Source organism: Amphibalanus amphitrite, unplaced genomic scaffold (genome assembly GCF_019059575.1).
Source record: "Amphibalanus amphitrite isolate SeventyFive unplaced genomic scaffold, NRLGWU_Aamphi_draft 000001F_arrow, whole genome shotgun sequence".
Taxonomy (NCBI): Eukaryota; Metazoa; Arthropoda; class Thecostraca; order Balanomorpha; family Balanidae; genus Amphibalanus; species Amphibalanus amphitrite.
The window spans coordinates 2,142,501-2,161,805 of record NW_024881499.1 but is presented as its reverse complement, the minus strand read 5'-3'; the positions used below and the strand labels follow the sequence as shown (position 1 = coordinate 2,161,805).

At 49.8% G+C, this 19,305-nt stretch overlaps 3 protein-coding genes across 4 annotated transcripts in view; 1 reads left to right on the top strand and 2 right to left on the bottom strand.

Annotated features, from left to right (window-relative positions):
* The window catches only part of LOC122388611, a 37,865-nt gene extending 21,168 nt beyond the window's left edge, over positions 1-16,697 (bottom strand). The window contains exon 1 of the mRNA XM_043379852.1: positions 16,599-16,697. The gene's annotated coding sequence lies outside the window, so the exon portion shown is untranslated. The remainder of the gene's footprint in view (positions 1-16,598) is intronic.
* LOC122388524 lies at positions 1,211-5,160 on the top strand. The gene is made up of 3 exons (XM_043379747.1): positions 1,211-2,632; positions 2,737-3,475; positions 3,772-5,160. Exons 1-3 carry the CDS (start codon positions 2,160-2,162, stop codon positions 4,876-4,878), a joined length of 2,319 nt encoding a protein of 772 aa, XP_043235682.1. The 5' UTR covers positions 1,211-2,159; the 3' UTR covers positions 4,879-5,160.
* Positions 16,698-19,128: 2,431 nt separating the features above from the next.
* The window catches only part of LOC122388439 (condensin-2 complex subunit D3-like), a 22,929-nt gene continuing 22,752 nt past the window's right edge, over positions 19,129-19,305 (bottom strand). For both annotated transcript variants that reach the window (XM_043379548.1, XM_043379623.1), the window contains exon 17: positions 19,129-19,305. This exon is cut by the window's right edge and continues 851 nt beyond it. The gene's annotated coding sequence lies outside the window, so the exon portion shown is untranslated.

Below are 19,305 nucleotides of genomic sequence, written 5' to 3'. Positions count from 1 at the left end.
ATTGATTTGATTGGTTTCCCAAATTTGTCGTGATTGAATTGATTGCTATTGATTGAGTCGTATACAACCCTGCTCTAGATATTAATATTAATAGCCTCATCCCACTTCTTTACGGAGGGCAAGTCAATACAGAGGTTAGAGATGCAGGTTAGATTTTTCCCTAAGCGTTAACTGGACGATGCTTAGGCTAAAGTGCAGCAAAATGCTCCCCCTGAAAGCCAAAGCTAGTTGTCTTCCAGCGAAACATTATTAGACGAGATTCTTTTAACCCTCTCCCATATTGGTGTTTTGCCAACGTCTAACGTACAGCAAGGGCGTTGGACCCCCTCCCCCTTGCAGTTCAGCCCCTTTCGAGCTAGAGCTTCATGGAAAAAAACGAGCGTGCTGCTCGTGGCGACAGCTGAAGCCGATGATAGCCGGTTTTAAGGTCCAAGGTCATTGGTTGACGTTCTAGGTCAGGTCAATTACCCAAAAGTCGGGAAAATCGGGACCTTTTAGTGTTTCGTAAAGTGAGGTTAAGTTGTAGGGTGCTTATCAGGAATTTCATGTTAGTTACGGATCAGGTCAGGTCAGGTCAACCAGTAGGGGTCGTGACGGGTATTCGTAGTACGTGTCAACCACCTCTGACAGCTTCGTAACACGTTACGAAGGAGCCAAAACTACTTCGTAAAGGTTCAAATGGGGCCAAAGTCGAAATTAGCTCAAAAACTACTCTGGGTAAAACTCGATAAAGTGAACCAAGATCATCAAAGGTCAATGACCTTGACCTGACCTTCACGTAACCTTGACACCCACCTGACCATAATGCATGTGACCAACATTATTTCACATGTTTGAGCGTTAAAAACCACCAAAAGGGCTGCAGAAACTCGCAGGTAATGTGAGCCGACGTACGCTAAATCGCGATTCCGTGGCCAGACATGGTCTGGCGAGAAACAGGTCACATGTCGTTTTGGTCAGGGTCATGAAATTCTCAGGATAGGTGTCAAATTAATTAACTCGAGTGTACTGAAACTTGTGTCGCCATCGGCCGCTTTCTGCGCGAAATATCCGAAGGGAGTCCGTTCGACCCCCATAAGTGCGAGGGTTAAGGACATAGTTATGTGTGCTACAATTGATATTTATCGCTAGTATACGAGGTCAGTTGCAGGTTGGGACTCTTTATCCACCGGTTATCTAATACCTATATATGTATGTGCCTCAGTAGGGTGACCCTTTTTGCAACTTTTTTTGAGAAGCTAGCCAGCACGCCCCTAGATCGACGTGGCTTGATGCCCTGAGCACGAAAATACCATTTTTGACCAGAATTTTTGAATTTGAAAGCCCGCCCCGAAATTTAAAGATGGAAAAATGAGCCTGTTTTTGCGATTCTGACATTTTCGGTGCAGCTATTCAATAGTTTCTATTTAAAGAGCATAGTGAAATGGCATAATATAAGTTACCACACTAATTCTGCGCCGGCATGGTAAGTTTCATACCTCTACTCCCATTTTACCAGTTTTTATCGAAGATTTTCCGATGAGCGTCGGCCGCCCGTTTAGCTCGAGCTTTCAGAACCGGTCAGTAGATGGCTGCACATTCGTACCATGGACGGGACGCCTGTGATTGGCTCTCGACGTGGTTTGTATTATTATTTCCTCTTCAGCAGAAGGAAACTTGTACATTTCGATGTTTACCACATTTCCATCACATTCATTTCACCTTGCATGCATACTGAAGCATGAAAAACACGCGTGCCCGAAAGCGATGATGCGTTTTTACGCTCAATAACGTGTTTTAAAGTGTGTGGATTTTGAGTACCGGCTTTATGGAGGGCTCTCAGTGTGTCTTTTATTGTCATTTCCATATCCGCATTAAAAATTCATATTTTTATGTTTTTGTCTCCATTAGTCTTATATTTTATCCTATATGTATAGTATGTATAACAACTGTTATAGGTACCTATGCATGTTTATTCCCTTTCAACCACTTGCGGGAGCACTCAGTCTGTTACGAGAGACATTGCTACTAGCAAGGTAGATGCTTTGTTCAGATTTAGAAAATTGCGGTTCGTCATAAATAAATCCAGCAGCTCTAGGTCACATGTCAGCGCCCGAGGCGCCGCTCGCACGTAATGGGTCAATCTCATAAAGGGCGGCAGTCGCTGACACAGCTTCGCCATGGCGGGTACTCGGCGGGCTTTGCGATCTACCAAAAAAACACACCATCTCTTTGGCATCAAGCCAGCGAATCTTCCCAAAAATCAGCTTCCGACGTGTCGAGACATAGTGGCCAGAATTTTGTATTTAAGGTCAGATGAGAGAAACGAAAGGGGTGTGGCTGAATCTTGCGTCGCAATGTCACCGTTGTTGGCACAGGTGGGGGACGAGTGCCTCGATATCTGGAGACGCGCATCGCTGCCGACCCTGGCGAGATTCCGGGTTGTCAAGAAGGTTCACACGTTGTGGAAGACGAAGGATATGGTTCGAAAACACGGAGCAAGAAAGGGCAAGCTTGTCACCGCTAAACCAGCAGAGATGAGTCGGCTGTTCGACATCAGGAGCGGGTCGCAGAAGCCCGTGTCGAAGGAAGACCTGAAATTCCTCGAGGACCAGCGCACCAAGCGGCGTCTTTATATTGGACCTGTGGACTGGTAAGTGGCAGATAAATACATGTTTATGATATCTATGTGTTTCGCACCGATATAATCCCCAAGTTTCAATTTCGAATTGACAATTGCGTTTTTCTGTTTCACAGGACCGCAACGATCGCACGGCGGCGTTCCGAGGCACGCCGGGCTGCTGAGGCAAGGCTGCTACAGCGCGGACGCGACACGGCCGGGCCCAGCCGCGGCCCTGACCACCAGAACGCAGCCGTAGCCGTCGCCGACCACACCGCCGGTCGCTGCAAGCGCGCTGCTGCCGTTGCTGCTACGGCGGTCATCGCTGCCGGAGACAGGAGGACGGGGGAGGAGGCCAGCAGCGCAGACTGCTCCAGCGAAGACTCGGACGACAGCTACCAACCTCCGAGAAAGGCCACACAGCAGGGATCGCAGCCTCTCCGTGCAACAGCCGAAGCTCTAGACGCAAGTCACGTGGGGGCTAGGAAAGGATCAAAAATCTTAACAGCTCTAAAGGAAGACCTGGGCCTGTTGGGCTTCCAAAACAGCGGACTTGTAACGAAACGGAAAGTGCAGAACTCGCTGGACAAGTGCCGTGAGGACAAGCTCCAAGGCCTGGCGGCAGACACAGCTGCATGTACGGCCCTGTTCTGCGACGGCCGCCAGGACAAGGAGCTGAGTCCAGGCGGCAGCCGCACTGTTGGCAACGTGACGATCAATATGCACCCCGGCGACATCCACATCGGACATTTCTCCTGCGAGCCGGGAGAAAGACACAGCGGGGAGGTCTACGCCAACAAGCTGCTCGCCTTTTTGGCGGAACGAGGCGTCAGCTGCGAGAGGCTGACCGCCTTCGGTGGCGACGGAGCAAATCAGGTATGAGAAATAATAGATTGCATTTTGCATGCTACGTTTTCAACGCCGAAAACGCACATCAATTATTAATTCACAAATTATTAAGTTCCTAGTATTGGCAGAAATGATCTTTCGTCGAATATAACTGAAAAGGGTACCTATGTACTGTCTTAAAAACTTTTCTTTGTTTAATTTCAGACAAACAAATTTTAAATGGAGCTCGACACCCAAGTTCATTCCACAGCGGTCGAGTTTTTAACTCTAAATAATTGTATAAAACTGTCATAAGCTAACGCGTCACTGGGCCTCATTGGCAGGTCACTGGTTGGAAGATGGGTCAGATGGCCTGTTTCGAGCGCCTGCTGGGCCGTCCGCTGCAACGCCTGGTCTGTCTGTGCCACCACGCCGAGCTGCCATTCCGTGCGCTCTTCCAGCATCTGGACGGCAAGACCACCGGGCCTTCAACCTTCTCCGGACCCATCGGACGACAAATAGCCGGGGACGTCCAGAAGCTGGCTATTAAGAGTTTCCCTCGGCTGGCTTGTCCCGACTTCCCCAGCCTCCCACCGGCTGTGGTTCACAGTCTCAGCAGTGACCTGCGACTGCTCTACGAGACCGCTCGAGCGGTCGTGACGGAGGACGACGTCCCACCACGGGTGGCTGCGGCGGCACACGGCAAGCTCTACGCCGCCCGCTGGCACACCGCCCAAAGTCGCCTCTTGCGACACTACATGGCGCAGGAGCGACCCGGCGATGCTCTGGCGGCCCTGGCGGTGTACGTGTGCTGTGTTTATGTGCCAACGGTGATGGCCATAAAACACAAGTCCGATGCTGTCCACGCTGCGCCACACCTCCACGCCGAGCTCCGCCGCCAGGAGCGCTACTGCCGACCTGAAGACCTGCCGGTGCTCCGGGCCAGCGTGCGCCGCAACGCCTTTATGGCGCATGAAGAGAACGTTTTACTCGCGATGCTCGGCGACGCCGACCCTACCGTTCGGACCGAAGCAGTCGGTGTCATCAAGCGGATCCGAGCGACACGCGAGTCACCAGTCCCGGGCCTCGTGCGGCCCTTCCGAGTCCCTGGGTCCGTGGGCGCCACGACGGCGCTGAACGATTCAGCGGCGACCTACTGGAGCCTGGTGGACCTCGACCGCGCCACGCTGGAGCCGCCGCTGACCCAAGGGATGACCGGAGACCAGTTGGAGAAGTTTTTGGAGACCCCGCTTCTGACCGGACTGCCGTGCCATACGCAGTCCACGGAGCGAGCCGTCAAAGTGACGACGGAGGCGGCCGGGCAGGTCAGAGGGGCTCGGCGACAGGACGGCCATGCGCTAAACAAGCTGGCGTGGAGGAGGCGAAACCCAGGACAGGTGGTGAAGAAGAAGTACCGCCCAGTCAAAACCACAGCAGAGAAGGAGGGATAGACAGCTCGGAGAGCTGAATGCACCAAATTCAGCAGCAGACCGGGAGTCGGGCGCGCCGGTCGGGGCGACAGGAAAAGCCAGGCACGGACGATAAGAAACTTATTTACTGCGCAAAGACCTTGTACATACAATGCTGTGTTTTCCGTCGTCCCGCTGTGATGAGCGCTGCTTGTCTGGCGCTGTGCGTCCGTCGTATTTTATGTGAAGTATGTTATGGGCACACAGTGCGGTAACTCGTGCAATACAGATCTCATTTGTAGACAATTGTCTTTTTCAGGCTGCACAGCGCCGTTAAATGGCCAAGAGACGCTGCAAACTCTCACACTTTCCTGGCAACGTCCATGGGATAATTAGTGTTTATTGTCATAGTTAAAGCGGACACGGTGCCCCAGTGCTCTCATGTTCCATTTCCTAGGTCCCAAAGGTTCCAGAGCCCATGGTCAGACAGCTCTCATTTGCCGTTAGACACGTTACTGGAAACAACCGCGAGTTAAATGCGATTTTTCGCTGAATTGTGTAGTTTTCAAGCTGGAATATATTACAAATGTGATCAAATATAGGGCTAATGGCGACAAAAACATAAAAACATGCCAGTTCCTTCATACTGGAATGGAAACAACACTAAAAGACACTCTGAAAACCTTCCCCAAAGCCGAGACGTGAAGCCCATTGTGCTGCCATCTATGGACAGATCTATGAAACTCGGGAGCTGCGGGCGGCTGACTCTCGTCGGAAAAAACAGCGATAAAAAGCGGTAAAACGGGTGTAGATGCATGAAACTTGCCATGCCGGCGCAGAATTAGTGTCGTAACTTATATTATGCCATTTCACTATGCTTTTTAAATAGCAACTATCGAATACCTGCACCGAAAGTGCCAGAATCGCAAAAATGTGCTCATTTTCCCATCTTTAAATTTTGGGGCGGGCTTCCAAATTCAAAATTTCTGGTCAAAAATGGTATTTTCGTACTCAGGGCATCAAGCCACGTCGATCTAGGGGCGTGCTGGCTAACTTCTAAAAAAAAGTTGCAAAAAGGGTCACCCTAGTGCCTCAGCACTGACAGCAGGCGCTTGGTACCGGTAGACTGTGCCGCTTGACTTGAGAGTTGAGCGGCACAGCCTAACCAGCGCCGGGCTGCTGCTGCCAGTGCTGACGCTTGGACAGTCGGTCAATAAAGAGTCCCTATCGAGCAGCCTCCACACGGACTGTACTTACCTACCAGTCTCCTTAGCTTACTTTACACCACGAAATATATAGTATACGACAGTCGTAGACTATATATTCCGTGCTTTACACTATCGGGAATTTAGAAAGACACTCCGCCTTTTGGTCCCGCTCTCGTTGAGCTCGTGACTGGTGGACACTTCTAGTGATGCGTTTTCACGTCATGGAAGTTCTCAAGCTTTCAATACAATTAAGTTAACCAATATCCGAATGCTATATTGATTATAAGATACCAGCGCACATTTCCCTTACCTTTTTGAGCTAATGCCTTCGTTGCTAGATCTATCAAGATCTTGTACCGCGAGCAGGCTGCTGAGGAAGGATTAGGCAGGGTAAACTTTCGAAGCCATTCGTTTTCCTCGGCTGCGTGGTCCGTTAGAGAACACTCGCCCTCCTACAGCTACACCTTCATTTGGCTGCCAGTGCAGATGGCTAACTGCTACTTGCATAGATACCCAGCACCCTTATCATCAGACGAAATGTATCCGAAAATACATGAAAGCAAATCAAAGAGCTGCCGAGAACCACAAAACAATTGTGGAAGACAGTCTTCTCTCCTATGACGGAAAAGGTTATTTTTATAATAACGAATGCTTTTGTGTCCACTAGAACCCGCGGGAGCTCAATGCTGGGGAAGTAAACACTGTCCAAGTTATCTTCGGAGAAACGTCAGGAAAGTCCAGACTGATCCTCCCCCGTGGAAACACTGGACAAGTCCTGGGTAAGACTCTCCGCGCAGGAATCGTGGGGAAGACCGGGACATCGACCCGGTTTTCGGACTGCAGCGTACAGCGTAGATAGAACCCCAGGTAATCTACAGATGTGATCAGGGTCCGTACAGCTGCCCAGAGGCGTGGTCCTAATATAACCTTATACCCGCCGAAACGGCTGGATGCTGAGCTATTTCAGATTGATTAGAAGCTGGTTTTGGTTTTTGTCCCGACTCAGAAAAGAGCATCGATGCATTATGGATTTGATCAAGTGATTACGGAGCGAGCGAAGCGAGCGGAGTCTTTCCTTAGATTAACGGAAATTTCTGAGTATGAGCGGCCGGCCAGCCGGCCGGCCGGCCGTGCGGACGCTTTTGCGAGGCTTATATCTCAGCAACCACTTGACCGATTTACATGCGGTAATTTTTATAGGGTAGCTTCACTCATTCTACCAAGTATTGGACTATTCCCGATGCATGTGGGTGACCCCTTATGCACGTGCCACGTGCAAAACGAAGAGGTGTCAGTTTTGTAATTGTTGCAATATCTCGGTAACTACTTGGCCGATTGCGCTGAAAGTTGGCATGTAGGTAGGCACCCACTAGGCACTGCATATCCATGTGCCAGAGTTGGGGTACTGCTGCACGTGCGCACGTGCAGGGGTCGTTTCCAGATCTCGAGAACGGTTCGACCGATTGCGCTCAAATTTGGCACACAGTTAGGAACCGGTTAGTAGGGTGCCGTGCATAATTCAGTTGGGACCCATTTTGCACGTGCGCACGTGCAGGGTGCCGCTTCCAGATCTCGAGAACGGCTGGGCCGATTGTGCCCAAATTTGGCACATCGCTAGAGACCGCTTAGTAGGGTACCGTGCACAAGTCAGTTGGAGGTACCCCCTCGCAATTTCGCACGTGCAAGGCCCACCCTCTCGCTCGCTCCGTTAGTCGCCCCAAAAGGCGTTATACTGGTATACTACCGGGAATCATCTAGTCACATTATTGTGACCATGCGATAACGGGCTGAAAATAATCCGATTGCTCTCGAAATGACGGTGAAACAGATCATTCTTATTTAGCTGAGTGCTCGATTTCAGACCATGCTCGTGCTGGAAATAGCGGTGTGACCAAATCGTTAATCATATTCAGTTCTCACGAATAATTTGAGGTAGGTTCACCGCGATCTCAAAATAATCGACTTTGTAACATTTTTGCTTTTACTGTAAAACAAAACTTTTGTCAATATGTAGAATGTAAGCCACCGTCATTGGTCGAAAGACGTCTAACCATTTTTTTCTCAACGAAGAAATTAGCTTGATACAACCCTCCTGATCAAAACCATACCTAGAAAGGGCGTAAATTCGGCCCGTATCCCCAAGACCAGAAACAAGTATGCTTAACCGCTATGGCTAACCCATTGGCCATGGCCATTTTGCAGTACCATGCATCCTTCGACGGCGCAATGGAGATTTGGCAAGACTTTCCATTCCCATCTGCTCCTTCGCTTGAGTTAAGGGGCGTGGTGCTCTTTACAGGAGGGAGCTTGATGCCAGAGTTTAACCCTCGCCCGCACATGGGGGGGGGGGGTGGTTGCCACCCCCCCAGGCAGTCTTTCTGGTCTGCACTCAACATTTTTAGAGCTAGAAGGCTGATTTTTCGTATAGCTGCTCGTCTATCCTTTCTTGATGTCCACTGAAAATTTCTAGTTTCTGTGATTTTTGGTTTCGGAGATATGACCTTGTTTTTCAGGTCATGTCATGACCCAAATGGCCAATTCTCAACATCTTGCGTTTGCTATGGGCCTTGTGAGCTTTTGACACCCTGATTTCGGCCTTTTTTGCCAGTCTTACCTCCCACCTATCATGGAACATGTTGTTCGACGATGTACAGGGGTCAAGGTCAGGGTCAAGGTCAACCTAGGTCATCTAAGATAATTGCGTTTTAGGCAAGCTGAATTTACTTTTTGTGAAGTTTTTTGACTGCATTTTTGGTAAAAGCTTCTCAGATCATGATTTCATGTGATATGGACCCAAAAACAATCGGTGCACACATCAGTATACACACAGACACACACAGACATACAAACACATATAATTGACCTTGACCTAACTTGACCTGAAATGACCTCAGCAGCAAAATTCTGGTCGGATAGTGTGACAAAGAGGTTCTAGCTGGCTTGGCACCAGAAAACAGCATCGTCATCGGTATTTGATAAGCAGCGCACTTGATATCCAACGGTGACCCAAAACAGCAACATTTTTTAGTTTGACCTGACCTGGAAGGTCAATGACTGACCTGAGAAGGTAAAACTGGGTATCATTGGATTCGTCTCTTCCCAAAGAATCTTTTTGGTCTTTACTGCTAAGCTCTATCTCCAACAGGAACGAAATGGCGCGGGGGGGTGGCAACCCCCCCCCATGTGCGTTCTAGGATGGGAAAATGGCATGTGCGGGCGAGGGTTAATAAGGTCTCAGGTCAACAGGTAACCTTATAAAGGTGTAGTAAATGACGTACCTAAAAATCGAAAAATGACCCAACTCACTTGGGAGATTCAAAAAGTGTAAGCTAAAGCTCATTCACCATATCTGGCATTTTATTTGAGCGTTTTTTTTTTTAATTCACGCCGGCTTCGCGATTTTGTTTCGCGATTTCTATGGAATGTGTTAGTGTGTTAGTGATAGATAGTTGAAAGTCAGCAAACTTGATCTTTGATTTAAGCCAGATCCTGTGACACTAGCCGTATTTTCATAGCAGACCAGTAAAGCGCCTTTTGGGCGAAGAACGAGCGAGCGAGATAGTGAGCCCTGCACGTGCGGAAGGGCGAGAGGGTACTTCCAACGGGCTTGTGCAAAGCACCCTTCTAACCGGTCGCTAGCGGTGTGCCAAATTTGAACGCAATCGGCCCAGCCGTTCCTGAGATCTGGAAGCGGCATTCTGCACGTGCGCACGTGCAAACGGGGTCCAAAATGACTTTTGCACGGCACCCTACTAACCGGTCCCCAACCATGTACCAAATTTGAGCGCAATCGGCCCAGCCGTTCTCGAGATCTGGAAGCGCCCCCTGCACGTGCGCACGTGCAGTAGCACCTTAACCGCAACACATGGGAATGCATTGTGGGTGCCTACCTGTATGCCAAGTTTCAGCGAAATCGCCCCAGTAATTACCGAGTTATTAAAATGGGAACAAATTTGACACCTTATTGTTGTATTTTGCACGTGCACTGGGGGTGACCCACATGCATCGAGAGTATCCTATTTTTGGTAGAAGGGATGCTGCTACCCTACAAAAATTACCGCAAGTCAATCGCCCAAGCGGCTGCTGAGATATGAGCCTCTCAAAATCTATACTTTTGCAAAACAGCTTGAACACCCTTGACTTTTCACGTGGCACGTGCCATGACGGTCACTGAGGTGTATCAAAAGTAGTCAATTACGGGGTAGAAGGGATGGGGCTACCCAGCAAAAAAGACCGCAGGCCAATCGGTCCAGCGGTTGCTGAGATATGTAACGCAGGCGTTACATTTTAGCATATTTTCCATCACCTCTCTCATGGCGACGACGGCGTGTGCACCGGGGTTTGGGCGCCGGCGCTGGCGTCACCGCACCGCCGCGCCGGCAAACAGCCCCGGGCCACGCCGGACCAAAAGGGTACGGCCGGGGCAAGAGGGGACCCGGCCGTCAAAACAACCCGGGCGCAGAGGCGGAGGAAGGAGGAGAAGGAGGAGACCACGCGAAGACCAGGACGAACACCAGTACCTGAAGACGCCTCTGTCAGCCATGAGCAGCTGCACTGGGAGCCGAGGGAGAACGAGGCCAGGGGGAGAGAAGAGGACAGTTGGGAGTCAGATTCGGAGCGGAGTGTTGACCATCGACGGCAGGAGGCCGGCTGGGCCGGACGGCCCGTGTGGCCGGACGGCCCTGCAATACAGGAGGAGAAGAGAAGAGTCGGAGAGATAACAATCAGAGTCAGGGTTGAGGATTCAGCAGAGACGGGCCAAGGCGTCGGCTGGGCCCGGGCGGCCCTAACCGGCCGCACGGCCCGTCGGCCGGACGGCGCTACAGCACAGTTCTACCCGGGGACGAGTCAGAACAGCGGCTAGAGGAGGACCGAGCGGCGACAGCAGGACCCGATGGCCGGCAACCTTGAGTCACCAACAGCTTCAGCAGCCAACATCAGCCGGCTAGCTGCAACCTCACCATCAGATCAAGGTTTGGACAGGATCTGGTCGGGCGCTGGGCTGCTAACCTTTCTGTCCTTTTGCCCAGTTCCGACCCACTGATGTTTCTCTAAAAAAAAGGTTCCTTCTAATAATTGGTCTGGGCACAGTTAGGGGATTTATTTAGGATGTTTAAAATGTCAAACAAAAAGGGGGGGGTATTCAACGGAAGCTGCGCTATCTGCTGTCTGATTCTGTAAATTGTCGACCACAATAATTTTCATAAATGCTTATAATTGGGTAGCCACTAGCCATGTTTGGATATTGTGAATCATGAAGGAAAGGTTGGTAATTTAATCGGCGAAACTGTCTGGCTTTTCGCGCTGAACATATCTTTTAACGACAAGCTGTCCTAGTTATCGCGTAGGAATTGCATTTTTTAACGTTGAATCTGTCTGGTTCCTTTAATTGTAAATACATAGCGTAGTAAAATGTAAACACATTTTTGATGAGGATGTGTTGATGACGGATCAATATGACGGGAAACCCAGGAATGTCACGGGGAAGCCGCGAGCGCGACAGCGAAACACGGATCTGACACTGCATATTTAGGTGGTATATCTTTGCACTGTTTTATTAAATGCTTCATCATCGAGAAACATTTGTTAGGAATTTAAGGTTTCCACTAGTTTTGGTAAGCATTTACGACGATATTCAGTAGGAAATTTTCAGCATTTGGTCGAGCTATTCCCGATAATGTAACTGAGAGCGAAACCAATTCATCGGCTCTTTGTACGCATGAGATCTTTGTTTATTTCTTATCCTTAGCAATCGACCATAGAATTGGGCACGCAGGCTGATAAACTCATTATTTTGTCCTTGAAGGGTTGCTTAATAATTAAACGCGCCAAAGTGTGATTATTCTCCGCTTCCGAAAGCATAAATGCCTTTTTTTCTTTATATTCACGTTAACTGCTGGTGTCATTTTGTATGTAGAAATAAGTAGAATCTAATTAAATTGGAAACGACTCTTTGTCTGTTACAATGAACATCGGTACAGGAGTATAAATGTTACAGGAGTATAAATGTTAAATTATTTACTTCGGCTAGCGTATAATTCATATTCATCGTGTTGCTGTTCCTGTGTACGATTTAAATTATCTTTTCATATCACGAACGATTATGACGCATTACTTAATTAGGTCACTGATAGTGAATGCGATCACCGACAGCACACAAAGGATATTGCTTCTCACTGACAAGTGATGAGCTCCAGCGCCCCAGTGACCGTCTCTCGCTCGGCGGCCGCGCTGCCGGTCCCATGTTTTGACGGCCAGCCGCCGCGCCGATTCACCCCTCGGAATGCGTAGTGGGGGAAGGACACGCAGGGGGGAGGGGACGCTCCGGCCAGGCGGCGGCGCACAGACGCCGGCCGGCCCGCTCGGCGCGGGGGCGCCCGCAAATGGCGGCCGGCGCGGTGTGAAGGGAGTGCGGGCCGCTGGACACCGAGCCGGATTGATGACGTCACCACCCTAACTACGGGTGGATTCATGTGGGATACAGAGTAGCGAAACAGGTTCCGATGTAGCATTTAATGTACGATGAACATGTTGAAAACAATATTATATTTGTGGTTAATTAGCTCCTCCTAGTATCGCAATGAACCAATTTTTGGCAATGTCATGGATAATTAGTAGGAACATGTTCGATCAAATTTAAAGTGAAATTATAAACTCGGTTGGAAATGTTAATAAATATCTAATCTCTTAAATTTGTTAGCAGTTAATCAGTGACATTTGGTCATGTTGCAAATAAACACGGCGATTTATAAACCGGTCCGTCGCGTCGGTCAATCGGTATGAAGCCCTATTGGTTTATGATCTGTTGAGTGCTGGTCTACTAGCTATAGTTTCTCTCTCTCTCTCTCTCTCTCTCTCTCTCTCTCTCTCTCTCTCTCTCTCTCTCTCTCTCTCTCTCTCTCTCTCTCTCTCTCTCTCTCTCTCTCTCTCTCTCTCTCTCTCTCTCTCTCTCTCTCTCTCTCTCTCTCTTTCTTTCTCTCTCTCGCTCTTTGGCTTCTCAGCACCGATAACAACGAGCGATCGGAGGAAGATATTTATGGCAACCAGGCGGAGGTGCGCCCATGAACTGGGGTCGGCGGACTGTCTCGCTGGCCGGTGAACAGTCTCGCGGACGGCCGGCAGCGGCCGAACCTGGCCCACTAATGATCCGCTGGTATCCCTCGCGCCGTCAACAAAGGGGAGAGACGGGGTCGGGCTGATTCCGGCTCTGAGTGAGCGTCGGTAGGTCGGAATTGGGTTATTATGAATACTGCGCATGATACACCGAACGCTACAGTGCGGCACCTTATGGTGGAAAGTGGATGACGTCACGCAATAAGGTGTTATCTAGATGGGAGAGAGCGACAGAGTACATTGAAAGGCTAGTTTAAAATTAATTATTTAGCGTTAATATGTACAACGATACGTGTTCGATGGTGAATATTAAATGAAAATTAAAATTTTAATTATTAACCAATTTGCACCTATACATTTTAAATTTTCATTATTTCATATCAGGGTAAGATGCTAGCTTGATTTCAGCTTGTAAGCCGTAAGGATAATAGGACTCCATATCTTCCCATTGAGAATAGAATACCCGACTTTGACTCAGATAGCGAGGCCGTAAGTCTATGCATGTCGCTCCCCTGTGAGTGATATGCCTGCCAACGTGACTCTTGCACTTACTTGAGGTATTGGGAACAGGGTATGGGTTGCAGTTGCCTACTGAGAATTTGTCACGGGAAGGGAACATTGCTGCTGAAATATTTGCCTTATTTTGTTGGGTTACGTTATTTGAAGTCGGTCGTGCTAATTATGGGTTTCTGATTGGATGACGGGCTGGTGAGATATTTGCCCTTATCATCAGTATGTCCCTTTGAAGGCGTCCACAGTTCGAGCGAACATTCAAGTGATCGGTTTAGGAACGGGTGAGAGAAGTGAGCGGAAGGGAAGAGAATGCGTACAATATTAAACGAAATCTTTTAATTGACGTTCAACTGCGAAGAAGGAACCACACATGCTAGTCCCCGATTGAGTTAGCCGTGGGTGATGATAAGGTCACGCGAGCCGTCGCCTGGGATGTGTATCGGCGGGTGGGTCGCCGCGAGATGATGGTGTTTCGTCTCGGATTGACAGCCTCGGAGGCTGGGCAGATTTTAGGCCGCCGGGTTGGCCCGGAACCCCTGAGCTATGGCTGGAGCGAGATGCGGTCATTAGTATCACGGACGGACCTTAGTTACCCAGCCCGGTTTCAAAACGTTAGGTAGGTCCGCTATCGGTCCCTCAAGTGAGCGGCGCAGGACGTCATTTGAAGAGCGACGTAGATAGTTTCGGAGGTGGTTAGGACCCCAGGCGTTCTAGCGAGGGATCGTATGCCGCCGGATGAGTAATGCCCCGCGAAGAAACGTGTAATGCCGCAGGACGGGGGTAAACATTAGATACCGAGTATTCGAGTCGGGTGATCGCAGTCAGACGGTGCTGGCCACCCGCAGTCAGTCGAGTAGCTCCGGCCATGCTCTGGTCCTTTCGAATAGGTCTGTGACGACAGTTTAACTACCAGCCACGGATAGATAGGGCTCTGGGCATCTATGTGCTGGTAGTCGATGATGGATGCCGAGTGCAGGATGTCCCCGAGAGGACCTGCGTGCGTGGAAGACGAGTGTCGTCTTGATAGATAGCCGACGTAGGCTAACCCGTTTAGATCGCCGGTTTGGCCCGGAAACCCTGAACTATGGCTGGTGCGAGATGCGGTCATTAGTATCACGGACGGACCTTAGTAACCCAACCCGGTTTCAAAATTTAATGAGTCCCCCGTGGAAAGCCGGACTAAGGAGTCTCCTGCGAGCCCTGGTCTCGGGGCTGCGGGCCGGAGACGTTTTCCCTTTCTTTGTGTAGGCATTGGGCATGGTCAACTCAACTCGAGTGCCGAAGCATGAGGTGGTTCGTAATATTCTATTCGTGTGTTACGAGTATAACGAAGCGTTCGGCTGATTTACGGAGCATAGTAAAGGAACAAACCTTACGAAATTAAAACAATGACCCATTTTGAAATCCATTGTATGCACTGATACGTAAACGGAAGTTCCTGTCTTCAAACTGTTTTTTTTGGGGGGGGGGATAATTACGCGTATAGTGATTAGTCTGAACCTGGGTACCACTGGGGGATTGTAGGAAAACGGGGGAGGGACAGGTTTGCCACCTGAAATATTTTTACGATGCATGGAAGAATGAATGAGTGGCCGTGTGAATGAAGAATTAATGGTGAGAGCGTGAATGAGTTATATCCAGTGGGAGGAGGCACCCTCAACTCAGGGGATAACTTAAGAACAATAGACGCACAATTGTGAGATTTCGCTGGAACATTGATTGATAGACATTTTTGAGATTTCGTTAGAATATAACAGAAGGGAGCGTAGGCAGAGAGAAACATCAGGCAACCTTTTAATATCCCACCGTGAATGCCCACCAACCCTGTGACCCATGCCGCTGTACTGTGTGTAGCAGTCTATGTGCCCGCCAGTGAATGACCAGCCTCGCACAAACACTGATCAGTAGCCCGACACCCCGCTACAGATATAAGCCTCTCAAAAGCGTTACAGGCCGGGCCGGGCCGGGCCGGGCCGCTCAAACTGAGATTTTCCCCTTATATTGAAAAGACTCGCTTCGCTCGCTGCGCTCGCTCGCTCGTAATTAGGTTACTGACTTCGAACTTTTTCATATCGAGAATAGCTCGTGAAATCAATCTAAACGAGCTAGCGGGTTGGAAAAGTCACACATAGATTCCAAAAGGTCTGACAGATAGACTGATATGCAATATGAACTCCTGGAATATGACCACGCAGCTCCGTTACCTGAGTGATTTTGGCCTGGCCGTGACCAGAAGCCAACGTCCTGCTAGTTTTTCCCGAACAAAACGCCTATCATTCAACGCGCCTACGCATGAAGAATGGTACCAAAATCACTGCTCTACGATCGTTTCTAGCGAAGTACTTTCTAAAACCGGGGCCATACGGGTCTTTGAACTGACCTCATAGGTAACTGGTTGACCTGAGACCCTGAAATTGGATACTGCTGCGTCCTGTGACGGGCCACAGGCCCTTTTTTCGCAAAGCCTTTACTCAGTCAAGGGTGAAACGGTAAAGTTAGTCTATTATAATCGACCCCTACCCCTCGATCGGGGGTATCTACATAGTTATGAAGAAAATCGATAGGCTCGGGGTGGGTCAATTATGAGAGTAAGGTTAATTTCTTTTATGATATTTATGGTAATATCAAAGCTCCAAATAGTGTTGATTGCGATTCAAGTAATAAAATGACCCGTCCCAAGCTGTAAAATGTAATGTGGTAAAATGACTAAAACAGTTCATCCCAGATTTAAGAACAGCTGAGGAGCAGCCAGCATCGAATAAGAGCCAAAAAGAGCACCGAACATGTCCTAGCTAAGCAGTCGTGTAGCTGGTACATTTTTGCCTTTCTTTCAGAGAAACCGGTCTGAATTTACACGCGTTATTGTAGGTAAGCCTTTTTCTTAAAAAAAGTAGATAAATAAGAGGAATAGTAGCCGGGCGGACGCACCTTTAGTACCTGCGAAGAAGTACCGCCGGCTAGTAGAGCCGCCGACCCACAGTGCCGCCGACACGTAGTGACCCGTCCACAGCCAGCCAGAGCCGGAGCCACTCTGCTGAGTCAGTTCCGCGGGCCCGACCGCGCCTCGCGCTGTGGCCGCCAGGGGTGCTGGTGTGGCGACGCCGATCTCGTCGGCAACTCAGCTCAGAGAATGCGATTACCTGCGCTCTGAGCAATGCTCTGCGGGATACAGCTAGTTCAGAGTTCAGAGCTCAGACTAGGCTGACAGTCTGCTCTGGCACTGTCTGTTGCCTGTCAAGGGCGCTAATGCACTTCAATACATAAACGTTCACTGCGGCTCTTGCTGTAAACGGAGAGCCATCATTCTCGCTGATACCTGGTGATCTTTATATGCATACATACCTAGCGTCATCCGTTCCGTCGTTTCCATCCTCAGTATATTAAAATCATTATCTACCACGCCTCCACCCCCTGTTCCCGGCTGGGCGGGCAACTTTACCCCATGCGGGTAGTTGCCCTAGGAGCAGGCCCGTAGCCGGGTACGGTGACCGTCATGAGGGGGCTGGGTGGGGCCTCGTGATGGGCTCAGCTCCAACGGGTCACCAGGGCTGCCCGCCCATGTCTCCCCCTAATTCCTATCATCCTTCCGGCTCTGAACTGGTCTCATTAGACCGAAACAGCCTAACAAAAAAAAAAAAATAGGTACTAGCGTGATAACTTGCTCAGAGAAAGTAATATGGCTGTGCTCTTGAGAAAACTTCTTCTCGTTCGGGTACCTTTGGTGACCACGGGATGGGAACCTGAAAAAATGATGCCAATATCTTGGTGCAAAAAAAAAGTAAATAATTTTTCGCTACTCAGTTTTAAACAGAATGGCATACATGATACAAGTGATCAGTTCAAAAATCAATTATATATGTACGAAAAAAGGCCGAGCGGCGACGTCAATTGGGTAAGAAGAGCTATCAGCGAATTTAGCGCACGTATTCTTACGGGACGCATCGCTTCAATGTTCACATGCACAGGCCGCTCACTCGCCTTGCAGGGGCCGACGGCGAGAAGTGACAGACAGGCGGCAAGGGCTATCGCGAAGAAGACCACCAACGCCGGCAGGCTGCCGTCCGAGGTGAACGCCCGGACGGTGATGAGTCAGGTGAGGGTGAGGACGCCTTAGAGCAGCACGGGCACCATCTCGGCGCTGGAGGCGAACGTGACAGTCGGAGAGGAGACGCTGGAAGCGCGCCACCCGCTACAGCGCCAGCATGAACATTGTAAACGTCCCGCTGGAGGTAGGCTGTCCCGCAGCACACACGGGATCGGCGGGCTAGCATAACCACTCAGGCACTACAGCCCCGCCATCTGTGGGCAGCTACAGCAATTAGGTAAGCTCTCTAACCGGACGCGCCGTGCTACTGGCGTCTGGGAAGGGGATACGTTTACCCCTGCCTATCGTTTTTTTACACGCACCCTGTTCCCTAGGGGGGGGGGGGGGCGTACCTCACCGTTCTGACCCGAATTGGGCTAGAGCTTCGCTAAATACCAGCATATTCGCCGTTAGGAGACCCGGCGAAATATAAAACTTAAGAATGCCGGATGAAGCGGTGGCCTCGGAGCTCGGAGGTCAAGTCAAAGGCCCAAAGGTCGATGTCTGGCTGTCTGTAAATAACTCGGACAAAATTGGACGCAGAGCTGCGCATCTGGCATCTACCTACCACCGTGTCTGCCACGAGACACGTCCAGCCGCGTTGAATATCGTGCGTTTTGTTTGATAAAGCGTCAGGTCACCTTACATCAGTTCTCTAGGCCAGATCCAGCCGAATCAAATACACTGGCCCTGGCTATACGGCCTGCGTCAAACCAAACCACACGTTCCCTATCGTTTGCGTGGTCTCATTATTCATCTTGCCCACCAGTGAAACGAGCCGACCGTACCGTGAATAAGTAAATAAGCGCTGTGGCCAGCGTCCGTGCACTCCTCGCATTACAGCGAGGACTGCGGGGGTCGTCTCGCGGTACGTCACACCAATTTGCCGCAAAAACGCTCGATCGGCGCCAGCAATCTGCCATGCCGCAGAGATGAGCGGGTCGATTGGCACGGACCGTTTCGGGACAATATTGCGCTGTCGCCGCGAGCACAATGCCGTCGTGCCATCGATCACCGAATCACGTGAAAATATAGACACACGACCAAAACTGCCAGCGGGAAGAGGCTACGATACATAAGGCTTCCGCTCACGAGATCGAACGGTGAAGGACAGGTCTGAGGCCGTCGCGCTATCTGGTAGGTAAGCCGAAGCAGAATTTCAGTTCCCATCTCAACGTGAACAAATGCTTCCTGTGTTCACAATGCTTCACCATTTTATTCAGCCATGTCTTGTGCGTACGACGTAAATATTTTGCCTCAAGTCACCCAGAGTCGTATAATAAAAAATGAGCGACAACTTTGAGCAAACGTGAAGCTCCACATTGTCTCTTGCAACACAATTACCTAGATACCAAAAACTCTCCAAACATTACGTTTTCCCATTAATCCGTATATTTCGTACCAGCGTGACGATGATTTGTTTTGTTATGATGAGAATGACTGCTACAATGCAACTGCACCTGTTCAATGGGCAGTGTTCCGCGGCATATTAAAGTTTACCACCCGGACAATGATGACAGGGCCACGATGGCTGCGATGATACGATGAAAG

What these genes read in the sequence shown, in the direction of transcription:
- LOC122388524 (XM_043379747.1), top strand. Translation starts at nt 2,160, where the DNA reads ATGGCGGGTACTCGGCGGGCTTTGCGATCTACCAAAAAAACACACCAT. An exon ending in TATATTGGACCTGTGGACTG is followed by an intron (nt 2,633 to 2,736) that starts GTAAGTGGCAGA and finishes TCTGTTTCACAG; the next exon opens with GACCGCAACGATCGCACGGC. An exon ending in GTGGCGACGGAGCAAATCAG is followed by an intron (nt 3,476 to 3,771) that starts GTATGAGAAATA and finishes CCTCATTGGCAG; the next exon opens with GTCACTGGTTGGAAGATGGG.